The sequence below is a fragment of the Platalea leucorodia genome (assembly GCF_965183815.1).
Source record: "Platalea leucorodia genome assembly, contig: HAP1_HAP1_SCAFFOLD_411, whole genome shotgun sequence".
NCBI lineage: Eukaryota > Metazoa > Chordata > Aves > Pelecaniformes > Threskiornithidae > Platalea > Platalea leucorodia.
This window is the reverse complement of record NW_028121174.1, coordinates 31,835-51,969: the sequence shown is the minus strand read 5'-3', so window position 1 is coordinate 51,969 and position 20,135 is coordinate 31,835. Positions and strand designations below refer to the sequence as shown.

Genomic DNA, 20,135 nt, shown 5'->3' with positions numbered 1-20,135 from the left:
GGTGCTCTGAGGGATTTTGGGGTCCCTGGGGGTCCCCACGGGTGCCCTGAAGGGACACTGGGGTCCCCAGGGGGTGACTTGGGGTGACCAGTGGTGTCGGGGGCGGGGGGGGGACGGGACCCTTTGGGGGTCCCTGGGACACTATCGGGGTGCCTTGGGGTCACTTGGGGGGGTGTCTTGGGGTGCTCCCACGTGTTTGGGGTTTTGGGGTGCCCTGGGGGGGCCGGGGGGGGGGTCCCCATGTGCCTCAGTTTCCCCTCACACCCCTTTCCCCCCACCCCCCCCCAGAAACGGATGTCGGTGACCGAGGGGGGCATCAAGTACCCCGAAACGACGGAGGGGGGACGCCCCAAATTGGGGGGGCTCATGGACCCCCGTCAGGGCGTCATCGAGAGGACAGGGCGCTGCCAGACCTGCGCCGGTGAGTGGGGGGCCCCCCCCCCCCCCCAAACCCCCCTGGGGAAATCGGGGCGCCTTCCTGGGGAAGGGGGTGGGATTTGGGGGGGGGGGGGGGGGGGGCCTCTGTAGAAGGACTCTTTTTGGGGGGGTTTGCTCTTTTTGGGGGGGCTCTTTTTTGGGGGGGCTCCTCAGTGTTATGGGAAGAAAAAGGGGGTGATACCCTGGAGCACCCCATTTTCTGCCCCCCCCCCCCCCCAAATTTCTCAGTCCCACACAGGAGCATCCCCCGTCCCCTCTGGGATATTTTGGGGTCCCCATCTTTTGGGGGATCCCCTTTTCTTTTAGGGGACCCCCATTTTTTTCGGGGGGGGGGTTCTTGGGGGTCATATAGTGCGGCTGGAAGAGGGGGGTGAACCCCAACAGCCCCCCATTTTCCCCCCCCCCACGAGTTGCAGGACCACCTTCCCTGGGCCTTTTGGGGGGGGCCTCGTCCTCCTTTTGGGGGGGCCTCGTCCTCCTTTTGGGGGGGGCTCCTCCTTTGGGGGGGGGGCTCCTCCTTTTGGGGGGGCTCCTTATCTTTGGGGGGGGTCTTATCTTTTTGGGGGGACCCCTTTTTCTTTGGGGGGGGGGATCCCCTTTTTTAGGGGTGATCTCCCAGCACCTCATTTCCCCCCCACCCTAACTCCCGACCACGCTTCTGGTGGAACCCCCTTGAACCCATCTGCTCCCCCCCCAAACCCTGGGGGGGGGGTCCCCCAAATTTTAAAGACCCCCCCCCCAAAATAACGGGGTGCCCCCCACCCCCAGGTAACATGACGGAGTGTCCCGGGCCACTTCGGTCACATCGAGCTGGCCAAACCCGTCTTCCACGTGGGCTTCTTGGGTAAAACCATGAAGATCTTACGTTGCGTCTGCTTCTTCTGCTCCAAGCTGCTGGTGGACTCGGTGAGACCCCCCCCCAAAACCAGTAAAACCAGTTTGGGGGTGGCGGGGGGGGGGGGGGGGGGTCACCACAGCCCCTGCCAAACTGGGGGATGATGGTGGGGTTCCCCCCGCCCCCGTGGTGGCACCTCGAAGGCGGGGGTGACGCCGTCGCCTTCCCTCCGCCTTGGGTTGGAGCGGCCCCGGCTTCCCAGTTGGGCACTGGGACCAGTTTGGGGCCTGGTGGGGTGGGGGGGGATGCCGAGAGGAGGTGACAAAGTGGGGGGATGCCAAGAGGAGGTGACAAAGTGGGGGGACACCAAGAGGAGGTGACAGAGTTGGGGGATGCCAAGGGGAGGTGACAAAATTTGGGGACACCAAGGGGAGGTGACAAAATTTGGGGACACCAAGGGAGGTGACAAAGTGGGGGGACGCCAAGGGGAGGTGACAAAGTGGGGGGACACCAAGGGGAGGTAACAGAGTTGGGGGGACGCCAAGGGGAGGTGACAGAGTTGGGGTAGCCAAGAGGAGGTGACAAAATTGGGGGACACAAAGAGGAGGTGACAAAGTGGGGGGACGCTAAGGGGAGGTGACAGAGTTGGGGACACCAAGGGGAGGTGACAAAGTGGGGGGACACCAAGGGGAGGTAACAGAGTTGGGGGACGCCAAGGGGAGGTGACAAAGTGGGGGGACACCAAGGGGAGGTGACAGAGTTGGGGGGACACCAAGGGGAGGTGACAAAGTGGGGGGACACCAAGGGGAGGTAACAGAGTTGGGGGACGCCAAGGGGAGGTGACAGAGTTGGGGGGACACAAAGAGGAGGTGACAGAGTTGAGGGGACACCAAGGGGAGGTGACAGAGTTGGGGGGGACACAAAGAGGAGGTGACAGAGTTGAGGGGACACCAAGGGGAGGTGACAGAGTTGGGGGGACACCAAGGGGAGGTGACAGAGTTGGGGGGACACCAAGAGGAGGTGACAGAGTTGGGGACACCAAGGGGAGGTGACAAAGTGGGGGACACCATGAAGAGGTGACAAAGTGGGGGAGATGGGGTTGTCACCTGCTGGGTGCTCCCTGAAGCCCTGGAGATGGCGGGGGGGGGGGAGCCACGTTGGGATGGCGCCAAGCCCCTTGTGACCCCCAAACAACCTCTCGTGACCCCCAAACAACCTCTCGTGACCCCCCACAACCCTCTCGTGACCCCCCAAACTGTCTTTTTTTGGCGCAGAACAACCCCAAAATCAAGGATATTCTGGGGAAATCGAAGGGGCAGCCCAAGAAGCGGCTGACGCACGTCTACGACCTCTGCAAGGGGAAGAACATCTGCGAGGGGGGCGAGGAGATGGACCACAAATTCGGGGTGGAGCAGCCCGAGGGTGACGAGGACCTGACCAAAGAGAAGGTGGGGACCCCCCCCCCTGCACCCCCAGATCCCCCCCCCTGCACCCCCAGATCCCCCCTGCACCCCCAGATCCCCTCCTGCACCCCCAAATCCCCCCCCAGGGTGGAGGTGTCCCCTCAGAGGTGGCTGGGGGAGACGTTGTCCTCGTTAACAGCCCCGTTAATGCCCCATTAATGCCCCCCTCACCCCCATTAATGCCCCCCTGGGACCCCATTAATGCCCCCCCTCACCCCCCATTAATGCCCCCCCTCACCCCCATTAATGCCCCCCTCACCCCCATTAATGCCCCTGGGACCCCATTAATGCCCCCCTCACCCCCATTAATGCCCCTGGGACCCCATTAATGCCCCCCTCACTCCCATTAATGCCCCTGGGACCCCATTAATGCCCCCCTCACCCCCATTAATGCCCCTGGGACCCCATTAATGCCCCCCTCACCCCCATTAATGCCCCTGGGACCCCATTAATGCCCCCCTCACTCCCATTAATGCCCCTGGGACCCCCATTAATGCCCCCCTCACCCCCATTAATGCCCCTGGGACCCCATTAATGCCCCCCTCACCCCCATTAATGCCCCTGGGACCCCATTAATGCCCCCCTCACTCCCATTAATGCCCCTGGGACCCCATTAATGCCCCCCTCACCCCCATTAATGCCCCTGGGACCCCATTAATGCCCCCCTCACCCCCATTAATGCCCCTGGGACCCCATTAATGCCCCCCTCACCCCCATTAACGCCCCCCTCACCCCCATTAACGCCCCTGGGACCCCATTAATGCCCCCCTCACCCCATTAATGCCCCTGGGACCCCGTTAATGCCCCATCTCCTCATTAATGCCCCCGTGCCCCCATTAACACCCCCGTTAACGCCCCCATCTCCCCATTAACACCCCCATTATTGCCCCCGGGACCCCATTAACGCCCCATTATTGTCCTCATCACCCCATTAATGCCCCAATCTCCCCATGAACACCCCCATTATTGCCCCTGTGACCCCCTTAATGCCCCAATCTCCCCATTAACACCCCCATTATTGCCCCCGTCACCCCATTAATGCCTCAATCTCCCCATTAACACCCCATTATTGCCCCCATCACCCCATTAACGCCCCAATTTCCCCATTAACACCCCCAGTATTGCCCCCATCACCCCATTAATGCCCCAATCTCCCCATTAACACCCCCATTATTGCCCCCATCACCCCATTAATGCCCCAATCTCCCCATTAACACACCCATTAATGCCCCATCTCCCCATTAACTCCCCCATTATTGCCCCTGGGACCCCCATTAATGCCCCATCTCCCATTAACCCCCCCATTAATGCCCCATCTCCCCATTAACTCCCCCATTATTGCCCCTGGGACCCCATTAATGCCCCCATCTCCCTAGTAAGCCCCCGTTATTGCCTCTGTGACCCGCTTAATGCCCCAGTCTCCCCATTAACCCCCCCCATTATTGCCCCATGACCCCCTTAATGCCCCAGTCTCCCCATTAACCCCCCCCATTATTGCCCCCTATCACCCCATTAATGCCCCGATCTCTCAATGAACACCCCATTATTGCCTCTGTGCCCCATTAATGCTCCCTTATCCCTATTAACACCCCCATTAATGCCCCCGTGACCCCATTAATGCCTCCTTCACTCCATTAACACCCTCTTTATTGCCCCCGTGACCCCCTTAATGCCCCAATCTCCCCATTAACACCCCATTATTGCCCCAATCTCCCCATTAACGACCCCATTATTGCCCCCATGACCCCATTAATGTCCCAATCTCCCCATTAACGACCCCTTTATTGCCCCTGGGACCCCCTTAATGCCCCCATCTCCCCATGAACACCCCATTATTGCTTCTGTGACCCCATTAATGCCCCCATCTCCCCATTAACACCCCATTATTGCCCCCATCACCCCATTAATGCCTCAATCTCCCCATTAACACCCCCATTATTGCCCCCGTCACCCCATTAATGCCCCAATCTCCCCATTAACACCCCCAGTATTGCCCCCATCACCCCATTAATGCCCCAATCTCCCCATTAACACCCCATTATTGCCCCCATCACCCCATTAATGCCTCAATCTCCCCATTAACACCCCATTATTGCCCCCATCACCCCATTAATGCCTCAATCTCCCCATTAACACCCCCAGTATTGCCGCCATCACCCCATTAATGCCCCAATCTCCCCATTAACACCCCATTATTGCCCCTGTGACCCCATTAATGCCCCAATCTCCCCATTAACACCCCCAGTATTGCCGCCATCACCCCATTAATGCCCCAATCTCCCCATTAACACCCCATTATTGCCCCTGTGACCCCATTAATGCCCCAATCTCCCCATTAACACCCCCAGTATTGCCCCCATCACCCCCTTAATGCCCCAGTCTCCCCATTAACGACCCCATTAACCCCCCCGTCTCCCCATTTACCCCCCCGCCAGGGCCACGGAGGCTGCGGGCGATACCAACCCCGCATCCGACGCTCGGGTTTGGAGCTCTACGCCGAATGGAAGCACGTCAACGAAGATTCGCAAGAGAAAAAAATCCTCCTCAGCCCCGAGCGGGTGCACGAGATCTTCAAGCGCATCTCGGACGAGGAATGCTTCGTCCTGGGCATGGACCCCAAATTCGCTCGCCCCGAGTGGATGGTCTGCACCGTCCTCCCCGTGCCCCCCCTCTCCGTCCGCCCCGCCGTCGTCATGCAGGGCTCTGCCCGCAACCAGGTGGGGTCCCGAGGCTGCGGGCTGATTGTTTTGGGGGGTCGCAGGGAGGTTTTGGGGTCCCTGGGGGGGGGTTTGGGGTCCCTGGAGCAGGCAGCAGCCTGTGAAAACCCTTTTTGGGCACCCTGCTGTCATCACGCAGGGCTCTGCCCACAACCAGGTGGGGCCCCGAGGCTGCGGGCTGATTTTTTGGGGGGTCTCAGGGGGGGTTTTGGGGTCCCTGGGGAAGTTTTGGGGTCCCTGGGGGGGTTTTGGGGTCCCTGGAGCAGGCAGCAGCCTGTGAACCCCCTTTTTGGGCTCCCCGCTGTCATCACGCAGGGCCCTGCCCGCAACCAGGTGGGGCCCAGGGACTGGAGGCTGATTTTTGGGGGGTCCCTGGGGGGGGGGGGTTGGGGTCCCTGGGGGGGTCTCAGGAAGATATTGGGGTCCCAGGGAGGTTTTGGGGTCCCTGGGGGGGTTTTGGGGTCCTTAGAGCAGGGGGCTGCCCGTGAACCCCCTTTTTGGGCACCCCGTTATCGTCACGTAGGGCTCTGCCCGCAACCAGGTGGGGCCCTGAGGCTGCGGGCTGATTTTTGGGGGGTCCCTGGGGGGTTTTGGGGTCCCTGGGGAGGTTTTGGGGTGCCATCGGGTGTCCCTGTAACCCCCCCGTGCACCCCACTGTCAGCAAGGTCTTGGGGGGGGGGTTGGGGTGCCTGGGGGGTTTTGGGGAGTCCCTGTTGCCTTTTGGGGGGGTCCCCAGTTGTTGGGGTCCCTGATTGATTTTGGGGGTGCCCAGTGCACTTTTGGGGGGTCCCTGATTGATTTTGGGGGGTCCCCGGTGCCCTTGGGGGGGGTCCCCGGTTTTTGGGGTCCCTGATTGATTTTGGGGGTGCACAGTGCACTTTTGGGGGTCCCTGGTGCCTTTTGGGGGGTCCCCCCAGTTGTTGGGGTCCTCGATTGATTTTGGGGGTGCCCAGTGCACTTTTGGGGGGTCCCTGATTGATTTTGGAGGGTCCGTGATGCAATTTTGGGGGGGTCCCCAGTTGTTGGGGTCCCTGGTTGATTTTGGGGGTGCCCTGCTGCCCTTTGGGGGGTCCCTGATTGATTTTGGGGGTGCCCAATGCACTTTTGGGGGGTCCCTGGTGCCTTTTAGGGGGTCCCCAGTTGTTGGGGTCCCTGATTGATTTTGGGGGGTCCCTGGTGCCCTTTGGGGGGCTCCCTGATTGATTTTGGGGGTGCCCTGCTGCTCTTTGGGGGGGGTCCCTGGTTTTTGGGGTCCCTGATTGATTTTGGGGGGGTCCCCAATCCACTTTGGGGGGGATCCCCCCCCTCCCCCAGGACTTTGGGCTGTCCCTTGGCGTCCCCAGACCCGCAGCTCCCCCACCCTTCATTTTGGGGGGGGTCCCCGCTGCATTTTGGGGGGGTCCCCGCTGCATTTTGGGGGTGCTGCCTGCACCCACTGAATTTTCGGGGTCCCCCCCCCCAGGACGACCTCACCCACAAACTGGCCGACATCGTCAAGATCAACAACCAGCTGCGGCGCAACGAGCAGAACGGGGCGGCCGCCCACGTCATCGCCGAGGACGTCAAGCTCCTCCAGTTCCACGTGGCCACCATGGTGGACAACGAGCTGCCCGGCCTGCCGCGGGTGAGGCGGGCAGGGTGCGGGCAGGGCGCAGGCAGGGGGTGCGGGCAGGGGGTGCGGGCAGGGAGTGGGGGGAGCGTGGGCAGGGGCGGGATGGGATGGGAGCGAGGGTAGGGGGTGCTGGGGGCAGGGGTAGGATGTGAAGGGAGTGCGGGCAGCGTGGGCAGGGGGGTGTAGGCAGGGAGTGCAGGCAGCGTGGGCAGGGGGGTGCAGGCAGGGGGTGCAGGCAGGGTGTAGGGGAGTGCAGGCAGGGGTGGGATGGGATGGGAGCGAGGGTAAGGGGGTGCCGGGGGCAGGGGTAGGATGTGAAGGGAGTGCAGGCAGCATGGGCAGGGGGGTGCAGGCAGGGGGTGCAGGCAGCGTGGGTAGAGGGGTGCAGGCAGGGGGTGTGGGCAGGGAGTGCGGGCAGGGAGTGGGGGGAGCGTGGGCAGGGGCGGGATGGGATGGGAGCGAGGGTAGGGGGTGCTGGGGGCAGGGGTAGGATGTGAAGGGAGTGCGGGCAGGGAGTGCAGGCAGCATGGGCAGGGGGGTGCAGGCAGGGGGCGCAGGCAGCGTGGGCAGGGGGGTGCGGGCAGGGAGTGCGGGCAGGGAGTGGGGGGAGCGTGGGCAGGGGCGGGATGGGATGGGAGCGAGGGTAGGGGGTGCTGGGGGCAGGGGTAGGATGTGAAGGGAGTGCGGGCAGCGTGGGCAGGGGGGTGTAGGCAGGGAGTGCAGGCAGCGTGGGCAGGGGGGTACAGGCAGGGGGTGCGGGCAGGGAGTGCGGGCAGGGAGTGGGGGGAGCGTGGGCAGGGATGGGATGGGAGCGAGGGTAGGGGGTGCTGGGGGCAGGGGTAGGATGCGAAGGGAGTGCGGGCAGGGAGTGCAGGCAGCGTGGGCAGGGGGTGTGGGCAGGGAGTGCGGGCAGGGAGTGGGGGGAGCGTGGGTAGGGGTGAGATGGGATGGGAGCGAGGGTAGGGGGTGCTGGGGGCAGGGGTAGGATGTGAAGGGAGTGCGGGCAGGGAGTGCAGGCAGCATGGGCAGGGGGGTGCAGGCAGGGGGTGCAGGCAGCGTGGGTAGAGGGGTGCAGGCAGGGAGTGCGGGCAGGGGCGGGATGGGATGGGAGCGAGGGTAGGGGGTGCTGGGGGCAGGGGTAGGATGTGAAGGGAGTGCGGGCAGGGAGTGCAGGCAGCGTGGGCAGGGGGGTGCAGGCAGGGGGTGCAGGCAGGGGGTGCGGGCAGGGAGTGCGGGCAGGGAGTGGGGGGAGCGTGGGTAGGGGTGAGATGGGATGGGAGCGAGGGTAGGGGGTGCTGGGGGCATGGGTAGGATGTGAAGGGAGTGCGGGCAGCGTGGGCAGGGGGGTGTAGGCAGGGAGTGCAGGCAGCGTGGGCAGGGGGGTGCAGGCAGGGGGTGCAGGCAGGGTGTAGGGGAGTGCAGGCAGGGGTGGGATGGGATGGGAGCAAGGGTAGGGGGTGCTGGGGGCAGGGGTAGGATGCGAAGGGAGTGCGGGCAGGGAGTGCAGGCAGTGTGGGCAGGGGGGTACAGGCAGGGGAGTGCAGGCAGGGCATGGTGGGGGTGCAGGCAGGGGCAGGGGGTGCTGGTAGATCAGGCAGGGAGTGCAGGCAGGAGGTTTCTGGGAGCGCAGGCAGGGATGGGGGTTGCTGGGAGTGCAGGCAGGGGCAGGATGCAATGGGAGCATGGGCGGGGGCGCTGGTAGAGCAGGCAGGGAGTGCAGGCAGGGGCAGTGCATGCTGGGAGCGCAGGCAGGGGCAGTGCATGCTGGGAGTGCAGGCAGGGGGTGCTGGGGCCAGGGGGTGCTGGGGGCAGGGGCAGGAGAGCGCAGGCAGGGGCAGAGTGCAGGCAGGGTGTGGCAGGAGTGCAGGCAGGAGCAAGGCATGCTGGGAGCCCCCTGCACCCCCCGCCCCCCCCCAGGCCCTGCAGGCATTGGGGGGGCCCCCAAATATTTGATCCCCCCCCCAAACCAGGGGCAGCTCCCAGGGAGTCGGTGCGCGTCCCCCATCCCCTGCCTGATCTTGGGGGGGATTTGGGGGGTCGGCCCCCCCTGAACCCCCTTTTTTCGCCCCCCCCCCAGGCCCTGCAGCAGTCGGGGGGTCCCCCAAATATTTGATGCCCCCCCCAAACCCCTCCCCGTGCCCCCCCAGGCCATAGCAGTGACTGGGGGCAGCTCCCAGGGGGTCGGTGCGCGTCCCCCATCCCCTGCCCGATCTTGAGGGGGGTTTGGGGGGTCGGGCCCCCCCCTGAACCCCCTTTTTTCTCCCCCCCCCCGGCCCTGCAGCAGTCGGGGGGTCCCCCAAATATCTGATGTCCCCCCCAAACCCCTCCCCGTGCCCCCCCAGGCCACAGCAGCACCCGGGGGCAGCTCCCAGGGAGTCGGTGCGCGTCCCCCATCCCCTGCCCAATCTTGGGGGGCTTTTGGGGGGTCGAGCCCCCCCAAACCCCTTTTTTTCACCCCCCCCAGGCCCTGCAGCAGTCGGGGGGTCCCCCAAATATTTAATGTCCCCCCCAAACCCCTCCCCGTGCCCCCCCAGGCCATAGCAGTGACTGGGGGCAGCTCCCAGGGGGTCGGTGCGTGTCCCCCATCCCCTGCCTGATCTTGGGGGGGATTTGGGGGGTCGGCCCCCCCTGAACCCCCTTTTTTCGCCCCCCCCCAGGCCCTGCAGCAGTCGGGGGGTCCCCCAAATATTTGATGCCCCCCCCAAACCCCTCCCCGTGCCCCCCCAGGCCATAGCAGTGACTGGGGGCAGCTCCCAGGGGGTCGGTGCGCGTCCCCCATCCCCTGCCCGATCTTGGGGGGGGATTTGGGGGGTCGGGCCCCCCCTGAACCCCCTTTTTTCTCCCCCCCCAGGCGATGCAGAAGTCGGGGCGTCCCCTGAAGTCCCTGAAGCAGCGGCTGAAGGGGAAGGAAGGCCGGGTGCGGGGGAACCTGATGGGGAAACGAGTGGATTTCTCGGCCCGCACCGTCATCACCCCCGACCCCAACCTGGCCATCGACCAGGTGGGCGTCCCCCGCTCCATCGCCGCCAACATGACCTTCGCCGAGATCGTCACCCCCTTCAACATCGACAGGTGGGGGACCGGAGGGGACACGGGGGGGGCGGGGGGACGTTAAAGGGGCACCCGGGGACGTTGGGGGGGGGTTAAAGGGGCACGGGGGGACATTAAAGTGGGACATGGGGACACATGGAGGGGAGTTGGGGACATTAAAGGGGCACAGGGGGACATTGGGGGACGTTAAAGGGGCACAGGGGGACATTAAAGGGGCACAGGGGGACATTGGGGGGCGTTAAAGGGGCACAGGGGGACATTAAAGGGGCACAGGGGGACGTTGGGGGACATTAAAGGGGGACATGGGGACATTAAAGGGGCACAGGGGGACACATGGAGGGGAGTTGGGGACATCGGGGGACATTAAAGGGGCACAGGGGGACATTAAAGGGGCACCCGGGGACGTTGGGGGACGTTAAAGGGGGACATGGGGACATTAAAGGGGCACATGGGGACACATGGAGGGGAGTTGGGGACATTGGGGGACATTAAAGGGGCACAGGGGGACATTGGGGGGCGTTAAAGGGGGACATGGGGACATTAAAGGGGCACATGGGGACACATGGAGGGGAGTTGGGGACATTGGGGGACATTAAAGGGGCACAGGGGGACATTGGGGGGCGTTAAAGGGGCACAGGGGGACATTAAAGGGGCACAGGGGGACATTGGGGGACATTAAAGGGGGACATGGGGACATTAAAGGGGCACATGGGGACACATGGAGGGGAGTTGGGGACATCGGGGGACATTAAAGGGGCACAGGGGGACATTGGGGGGCGTTAAAGGGGGAATGGGGACATTAAGGGGGACATGGGGACACATGGAGGGGAGTTGGGGACGTTGGGGGACGTTAAAGGGGGAATGGGGGACATTAAGGGGGACATGGGGACATGGAGGGGGGAATGGGCACGTTGGGGGACAATAAAGGGGCACACGGGGACATTAAAGGGCACATGGGGACACATGGAGGGGAGTTGGGGACATTGGGGGACATTAAAGGGGCACAGGGGGACATGGAGGGGGAGTGAGGACATTAAAGGGGCACACGGGGACATTAAAGGGGGACATGGGGACATTAAAGGGGTACAAGGAGGGGTGTTGGGGACATTGGGTGACAGTAAAGGGGGACATTAAAGGGGGAATGAGGACATTGGGGGACGTTAAAGGGACACATGGGGACATTGAGGGTGATTGGGGCACATGGGGACATTAAAGGGGCATGTGGGGACGTTGGGGGACATTAAAGGGGGACATGGGGACATTAAAGGGGCACAGGGGGACACACGGAGGGGAGTTGGGGACATTGGGGGACATTAAAGGGGCACAGGGGGACATTAAAGGGGGACATGGGGACACGTGGAGGGGTGTTAGGGACATTGGGGGACGTTAAAGGGGCATGGGGGACATTGGGGGGGGAATGGGGGACATTGGGGGACACGTGAGGGGGACACAGGGACAAGGAGGGGGACACAGGGACAAGGAGGGATGGGGGGGACACGGGGGGGGGGACACGGGGATGTTGGGGGGCAGATGGGGACATCGGGGGGGGGACATGGGGACACGGGGGGGGGGGCGTTGGGGACATCGGGGCCTACAGCCCCCCCAGAAGAGCGGCGTTTGGGGGACGGTGACACATTTTGCCCCCCGACAAGGAGGTCAGGGGGGCACCCAACCCCTTTGGGGACACCGGGGTGGCCCAAGGTGACAAGGGGGGACCCCCCTGAACCCCAAAATGTCCCCTGTGTCCCCCCCCCCCCCCCCCCCCCAGGCTGCAGGAGCTGGTGCGGCGCGGGAACAGCCAATACCCCGGCGCCAAATACATCATCCGCGACAACGGCGACCGCATCGACCTCCGCTTCCACCCCAAACCCAGCGACCTCCACCTCCAGATCGGCTACAAGGTGGGGGGGGGGACCCCCAAATCTGAGGGGGGGACCCCGAATTGGGGGGGAGGGGAACCTTTCAATCGGAGGGGGGCGCACCCCGAGACGCTGCCTGCGGGGGCTGCGAGGAGCTGGGGGGGGGGGGTGGGGTGGAGAGAGCGGGGGTTTGGGGGGTCAGGTTGGGGTTTTGGGGTGCGCAAAGAGCTCGGGGTTTGGGGGTTCGGTGCCTGGTTTGGGGGTGCACCCGGAGCTCAGGGTTTGGGGTTCGGTGCCTGGTTTGGGGGTTCAGGAAGAACGGGGGGGCTTTGGGGAATAAAAAGAGGTTTTGGGGTTCAGTGCCTGGTTTTGGGGTGTCTGAGGGGGTGGGGGGGGTTTGGGGGTTCAGCCCCTGGTTTTGGGGTTCACAAAGAGCTCAGGGTTTGGGGGTTCAGCCCCTGGTTTTGGGGGGCACCTGGAGCTCAGGGTTTGGGGTTCGGTGCCTGGTTTGGGGGTTCAGGAAGAGCTGGAGGGATTTGGGGAATAAAAAGAGGTTTTGGGGTTCCTGAAGAGGTTTTGGGGTTCAGTGCCTGGTTTTGGGGTGTCTGAGGGGGTGGGGGGTTTTTGGGGGTTCAGCCCCTGGTTTTGGGGTGCACAAAGAGCTCAGGGTTTGGGGGTTCAGCCCCTGGTTTTGGGGTGCACCCAGCGCTCAGGGTTTGGGGTTCGGTGCCTGGTTTGGGGGTTCACGAAGAGTCTGGGGGCTTTGGGGAATAAAAAGAGGTTTTGGGGTTCAGTGCCTGGTTTTGGGGTGTCTGAGGGGGTGGGGGGTTTTTGGGGGTTCAGCCCCTGGTTTTGGGGTGCGCAAAGAGCTCAGGTTTGGGGGTTCAGCCCCTGGTTTTGGGGTGCACCCAGCGCTCAGGGTTTGGGGTTCGGTGCCTGGTTTGGGGGTTCACAAAGAGCTGGGGGGATTTGGGGAATAAAAAGAGGTTTTTGGGGTTCAGTGCCTGGTTTTGGGGTGTCTGAGGGGGTGGGGGGTTTTTGGGGGTTCAGCCCCTGGTTTTGGGGTGCACAAAGAGCTCGGGGTTTGGGGGTTCGGTGCCTGGTTTTGGGGTGCACCCGGAGCTCAGGGTTTGGGGTTCGGTGCCTGGTTTGGGGGTTCACAAAGAGCTGGGGGGATTTGGGGAATAAAAAGAGGTTTTGAGGTTCCTGAAGGGTTTTTGGGGTTCAGTGCCTGGTTTTGGGGTGTCTGAAGGGGTGGGGGGGTTTGGGGGTTCAGCCCCTGGTTTTGGGGTGCACCCAGAGCTCTGGGTTTGGGGGTTCGGTGCCTGGTTTGGGGGTTCACAAAGAGCTGGGGGGATTTGGGGAATAAAAAGAGGTTTTTGGGGTTCAGTGCCTGGTTTTGGGGTGTCTGAGGGGGTGGGGGGGGTTTGGGGGTTCAGCCCCTGGTTTTGGGGTGCGCAAAGAGCTCAGGTTTGGGGGTTCAGCCCCTGGTTTTGGGGTGCACCCAGAGCTCTGGGTTTGGGGGTTCGGTGCCTGGTTTGGGGGTTCACAAAGAGCTGGGGGGATTTGGGGAATAAAAAGAGGTTTTTGGGGTTCAGTGCCTGGTTTTGGGGTGTCTGAGGGGGTGGGGGGTTTTTGGGGGTTCAGCCCCTGGTTTTGGGGTGCACAAAGAGCTCAGGTTTGGGGGTTCAGCCCCTGGTTTTGGGGTGCGCAAAGAGCTCAGGTTTGGGGGTTCAGCCCCTGGTTTTGGGGTGCACCCAGCGCTCAGGGTTTGGGGGTTCGGTGCCTGGTTTGGGGGTTCAGGAAGAGCTGGGGGCTTTGGGGAATAAAAAGAGGTTTTGGGGTTCAGTGCCTGGTTTTGGGGTGTCTGAGGGGGTGGGGGGGGTTGGGGGATCAGGTTGGGGTTTTGGGGTGCGCAAAGAGCTCAGGGTTTGGGGGTTCAGCCCCTGGTTTTGGGGTGCACCCAGAGCTCTGGGTTTGGGGTTCGGTGCCTGGTTTGGGGGTTCAGGAAGAGCTGGGGGCTTTGGGGAATAAAAAGAGGTTTTGGGGTTCAGTGCCTGGTTTTGGGGTGTCTGAGGGGCTGGGGGGGGTTTGGGGGTTCAGCCCCTGGTTTTGGGGTGCACAAAGAGCTCAGGGTTTGGGGGTTCAGCCCCTGGTTTTGGGGTGCACCCGGAGCTCAGGGTTTGGGGTTCGGTGCCTGGTTTGGGGGTTCACGAAGAGTCTGGGGGGCTTTGGGGAATAAAAAGAGGTTTGGGGGTTCCTGAAGAGGTTTTTGGGGTTCAGTCCCTGGTTTTGGGGTTCAGTGCCTGGTTTTGGGGTGCCTGAGGAGCTGGGGGGGGTTGGGGAACCCCAACATTTTGGGGGTTCACCCTTGGTTTTGGGGTCCCCTTCAGCTTTTTTTGGGGGTCGCTTCCCAGAGCATTTGGGGCCAAGCGCTGAGTTGTAGGCGCCCTGGAATGGACGGGGGGTTTTTTTTGGGGGGGTGCCCCCATGATTTTGGGGGTTCCTCTGGGTTTTGGGGGGGGGGGTCCCCGCTTCAGTTTGGGGGTACGGGGCCAGGCTCCGACTGACGCCGCCGGTTGTGTCCTCAGGTGGAGAGACACATGTGCGACGGTGACATCGTCATCTTCAACCGCCAGCCCACCCTGCACAAGATGTCCATGATGGGCCACCGCGTCCGCATCCTGCCCTGGTCCACCTTCCGCCTCAACCTCAGGTACCCCCAAACTGCCCCCCTGCACCCCCAAACTGCCCCCTGCACCCCCAAACTGACCCCCTGCACCCCCAAACTGCTCCCGGTACCCCCAAACTGCTCCCCTGCAGGGGGTGGGGGCTCCAAACCTGCCCCTGTCACCCTGTAGCTGATCCTGTCACCCCAAACCTGCCCTTGTCACCCCAAAATTGCCCCCCTGTGTGGGGTGGGGACCCCCAAACTGCCCCCCTGCACCCCCAAACTGACCCCCTGCACCCCCAAACTGCCCCCCTGCACCCCCAAACTGCTCCTGGCACCCCCAAACTGCCCCCGTGCAGGGGGTGGGGGCTCCAAACCTGCCCCTGTCACCCTGTAGCTGGTCCTGTCACCCCAAAATTGCCCCCCTGTGTGGGGTGGGGGACCCCAAACTGCCCCTCGCTCCCCCAAACTGCCCCTCGCTCCCCCAAACTGCCCCTGGCACCCCCAAACTGCCCCCCTGCATGGGGTGGGGGCTCCAAACCTGCCCCTGTCACCCTGTAGCTGTTCCTGTCACCCCAAACCTGCCCTTGTCACCCCAAAATTGCCCCCCTGTGTGGGGTGGGGACCCCCAAACTGCCCCCTGCACCCCCAAACTGCCCCCCTGCAGGGTGTGGGGACCCCAAAACCGCCCCTGTGCCCCCAAACCTGCCCCACTGCAGACCCCGGGTGCCCCTAAAGGTGTGGGGGTGCCCCCTAACCTGCCCTTGTCACCCCAAATTGCCCCCCTGCAGGGGATGAGGGACCCCAAATCTGTACGGGGGACCCCAAACCTGCCCCACTGCAGACCCCCGATACCCCCAAACCTGCGTGGGTACCCCCAAACCTGCACGGGTACCCCATAACCTGTCTTGTCACCCCCAGCCCCACTGCGCTCCCCAATTCTCCCCCCTCCCCGCACCACCGCTGCCCCCCCAAACCCCCCCCCCCCCACTCCGTGCCCCCGTGGGGAGGCTCTCAGCTCCCCCTACACCGTCCCTCCGCCTGTCCCTACAGCGTCACCACCCCCTACAACGCCGATTTCGACGGGGACGAGATGAACCTCCACCTCCCGCAATCCCTGGAGACGCGAGCCGAGATCCAGGAGTTGGCCATGGTCCCCCGAATGATCGTCACCCCCCAATCCAACCGGCCCGTCATGGGCATCGTCCAGGACACCCTCACCGCCGTCCGCAAGTTCACCAAGCGCGACGTCTTCCTCGAGCGCGTGAGTGAGGGGGGGCCCAGGCAGGTTTTGGGGGGGCGTAACAGGCTTTTTGGGGGCCGTAACGGGCTTTTTGGGGGCCATAATGGGCTTTTTTGGGGGTTTGAGGGAGCCTTCTTGGCCCTGCAGGAGGGTTTGGGGGTATTTTGGGGCGTCTTTGGGTTGTGGTGGGAAGATTTGGGGTCCTTATGGGGTCTTCTTGACCAGTAGAAAGGTTTTTGGGGCCGTAATGGGCTTTTTTGGGGCCGTAATGGGCTTTTTTGGGGTCATAATGGGCTTTTTTGGGGTCATAATGGGCTTTTTTGGGGGTCATAATGGGCTTTTTGGGGGTTTGAGGGAGCCTTTTTGGCCCTGCAGGAGGGTTTTGGGGTATTTTGGGGCGTCTTTGGGCTGCAATGGGGAGCATTTGGGGTCCTTATGGGGTCTTCTTGACCAGCAGAAAGGTTTTTGGGGCCGTAACGGGCTTTTTTGGGGCCGTAATGGGCTTTTTGGGGGCCGTAACGGGCTTTTTGGGGGTTTGAGGGAGCCTTCTTGGCCCTGCAGGAGGGTTTGGGGGTATTTTGGGGTGTCTTTGGGTTGTGGTGGGAAGATTTGGGGTCCTTATGGGGTCTTCTTGACCAGTAGAAAGGTTTTTGGGGCCGTAATGGGCTTTTTTGGGGCCGTAATGGGCTTTTTTGGGGCCGTAATGGGCTTTTTTGGGGCCGTAATGGGCTTTTTTGGGGCCGTAAGGGGCTTTTTTGGGGCCGTAAGGGGCTTTTTTGGGGCCGTAAGGGGCTTTTTGGGGGCCATAATGGGCTTTTTTGGGGGTTTGAGGGAGCCTTCTTGGACCTACAGGAGGGTTTGGGGGTATTTTGGGGCGTCTTTGGGTTGTGGTGGGAAGATTTGGGGTCCTTATGGGGTCGTCTTGACCAGTAGAAAGGGTTTTGGGGCCGTAATGGGCTTTTTTGGGGTCATAATGGGCTTTTTTGGGGTCATAACGGGCTTTTTTGGGGGCCATAATGGGCTTTTTGGGGGTTTGAGGGAGCCTTCTTGGCCCTGCAGGAGGGTTTGGGGGTATTTTGGGGCGTCTTTGGGTTGTGGTGGGAAGATTTGGGGTCCTTATGGGGTCTTCTTGACCAGCAGAAAGGTTTTTAGGGTGTTTTGAGGCATTTTTGGGTTATGAGGGGAAGATCTGAGGTGTCCCTGGCCTTCAGGAGAACTTGGAGGAGATGTTGGGGTATCCTTGGGTAGTGATGAGGAGGGTTTTGGGGTCCTTATGGGGTTTTCTTGACCAGTAGAAAGGTTTTTGGGGTCTTTTGAGGCATTTTTGGGCTGCAGTTTGGAGGATTTGGGGTCCTTATGGGATCTCCTTGATCGTCAGAAAGGTTTTTGGGGTGTTTTGAGGCATTTTTGGGCTGTGGTGGGAACATTTGGGGTCCTTATGGGTTCTCCTTGACGAGCAGGAAGGTTTTTGGGGGTTTTGAGGCATTTTTGGGCTGCAGTTTGGAGGATTTGGGGTCCTTATGGGATCTCCTTGATCGTCAGAGAGGTTTTTTGGGGTGTTTTGAGGCATTTTTGGGCTGCAGTGTGGAGGATTTGGGGTCTTTATGGGTTCTCCTTGATCGTCAGAGAGGTTTTTGGGGTGTTTTGAGGCATTTTTGGGCTGCAGTGTGGAGGATTTGGGGTCCTTATGGGTTCTCCTTGACGAGCAGGAAGGTTTTTGGGGTGTTTTGAGGCATTTTTGGGCTGTGGTGGGTACATTTGGGGTCCTTATGGGTTCTCCTTGATCGTCAGAGAGGTTTTCGGGGTGTTTTGAGGCATTTTTGGGCTGCAGTTTGGAGGATTTGGGTTCCTTATGGGTTCTCCTTCATCGTCAGAAAGGTTTTTGGGGTGTTTTGAGGCATTTTTGGGCTGTGGTGGGAACATTTGGGGTCCTTATGGGTTCTCCTTGACGAGCAGGAAGGTTTTTGGGGTGTTTTGAGGCATTTTTGGGCTGCAATTTGGAGGATTTGGGGTCCTTATGGGTTCTCCTTGATCGTCAGAGAGGTTTTCGGGGTGTTTTGAGGCATTTTTGGGCTGCAGTTTGGAGGATTTGGGGTCTTTATGGGTTCTCCTTGATCGGTAGGAAGGTTTTTGGGGTGTTTTGAGGCATTTTTGGGCTGCAGTTTGGAGGATTTGGGGTCTTTATGGGTTCTCCTTGATCGGTAGGAAGGTTTTTGGGGTGTTTTGAGGCATTTTTGGGCTGCAATTTGGAGGATTTGGGGTTCTTATGGGTTCTCCTTGATCGTCAGAGAGGTTTTTGGGGTGTTTTGAGGCATTTTTGGGCTGCAGTTTGGAGGATTTGGGGTCTTTATGGGTTCTCCTTGATTGGTAGGAAGGTTTTTGGGGTGTTTTGAGGCATTTTTGGGCTGCAATTTGGAGGATTTGGGGTCCTTATGGGTTCTCCTTGATCGTCAGAGAGGTTTTTGGGGTGTTTTGAGGCATTTTTGGGCTGCAGTTTGGAGGATTTGGGGTCCTTATGGGTTCTCCTTGATCGTCAGAGAGGTTTTTGGGGTGTTTTGAGGCATTTTTGGGCTGCAGTGTGGAGGATTTGGGGTCTTTATGGGTTCTCCTTGATCGTCAGAGAGGTTTTTGGGGTGTTTTGAGGCATTTTTGGGCTGCAGTTTGGAGGATTTGGGGTCTTTATGGGTTCTCCTTGATCGTCAGAGAGGTTTTTGGGGTGTTTTGAGGCATTTTTGGGCTGCAGTTTGGAGGATTTGGGGTCTTTATGGGTTCTCCTTGATCGGTAGGAAGGTTTTTGGGGTGTTTTGAGGCATTTTTGGGCTGCAATTTGGAGGATTTGGGGTTCTTATGGGTTCTCCTTGATCGTCAGAGAGGTTTTTGGGGTGTTTTGAGGCATTTTTGGGCTGCAGTTTGGAGGTTTTGGGGTCCTTATGGGTTCTCCTTGATCGTCAGAGAGGTTTTCGGGGTGTTTTGAGGCATCTTTGGGTTGCGAGGGGAAGATCTGAGGTGTCCCTGGCCTTCAGGAGAACTTGGAGGTGGTTTTTTGGGGGGACACCTTTGTGCCGTGACCATTTTGGGGGTGCTGACGGGGTGTCCTCATCCCTCAGGGGGAGGTGATGAACCTGCTGATGTTCCTCTCGACGTGGGACGGGAAGGTGCCCCAACCCGCCATCTTGAAGCCCCGTCCTCTTTGGACGGGCAAACAAATCTTCTCCCTCATCATCCCCGGTCACATCAACTGCATCCGCACCCACAGCACCCACCCCGATGACGAGGACAGCGGGCCCTACAAGCACATCTCCCCCGGGGACACCAAGGTGGGGGTCCTGGGGCCATCTTGAGGTGGTCGTAGGGGTGGAATGGGTGGGGGAAGAGGGTACAGAGGACTTTTGGGGTGGTTGGGGGAGGACCTTGGGTGGGATGATGGGGGGCTGGGGGGGGCTTGAGGGTGCTCTGGGGTGGCTTGGTGGGACTTGGGGTGGTCTGGGGTGGCTTGGTGGGGCATAAAGGTGGTCTGGGGTGGCTTGGTGGGGCATAAAGGTGGTCTGGGGGGGCTTGGTGGGACATGGGGATGGTTTGGGGGGGCTTGGTGGGACTTGGGGTGCTCTGGGGGGGCTTGGTGGGACTTGGGGTGCTCTGGGGGTCTTGGTGGGACTTGGGGATGGTTTGGGGGGGCTTTGTGGGACTTGGGGGTGCTCTGGGGGGGATTGGTGGGACATGGGGGTGGTTTGGGGGGGCTGGGTGGGACTTGGGGGTGCTCTGGGGGGGCTTGGTGGGACTTGGGGGTGCTCTGGGGGGGCTTGGTGGGACATGGGGATGGTTTGGGGTGGCTTGGTGGGACTTGGGGTGATCTGGGGGGGCTTTGTGGGACTTGGGGGTGCTCTGGGGGGGCTTGGTGGGACTTGGGGGTGCTCTGGGGGGGATTGGTGGGACTTGGGGGTGCTCTGGGGGGCTTGGTGGGACTTGGGGGTGCTCTGGGGGGGCTTGGTGGGACTTGGGGGTGCTCTGGGGGGGATTGGTGGGACATGGGGGTGGTTTGGGGTGGCTTGGTGGGACTTGGGGTGATCTGGGGGGGCTTTGTGGGACTTGGGGGTGCTCTGGGGGGGCTTGGTGGGACTTGGGGGTGCTCTGGGGGGGATTGGTGGGACATGGGGGTGGTTTGGGGGGGCTGGGTGGGACTTGGGGGTGCTCTGGGGGGGCTTGGTGGGACTTGGGGGTGCTCTGGGGGGGCTTGGTGGGACATGGG

The 20,135-nt window shown here is 61.6% G+C and overlaps 1 protein-coding gene across 1 annotated transcript in view; it reads left to right on the top strand.

Moving 5' to 3' along the window:
• The first annotated feature begins 286 nt into the window (after positions 1 to 286).
• The window catches only part of LOC309604165 (DNA-directed RNA polymerase II subunit RPB1-like), a 48,395-nt gene continuing 28,546 nt past the window's right edge, over positions 287 to 20,135 (top strand). The window contains 10 exon segments of the mRNA XM_082339077.1: positions 287 to 421; positions 1,207 to 1,344; positions 2,548 to 2,721; positions 5,172 to 5,453; positions 6,916 to 7,077; positions 9,917 to 10,137; positions 11,885 to 12,017; positions 14,567 to 14,691; positions 15,700 to 15,910; positions 18,997 to 19,206. Of these exon segments, the coding sequence (XP_082195203.1) occupies positions 1,291 to 1,344; positions 2,548 to 2,721; positions 5,172 to 5,453; positions 6,916 to 7,077; positions 9,917 to 10,137; positions 11,885 to 12,017; positions 14,567 to 14,691; positions 15,700 to 15,910; positions 18,997 to 19,206 (1,572 nt within the window). The 5' untranslated portion in view covers positions 287 to 421; positions 1,207 to 1,290.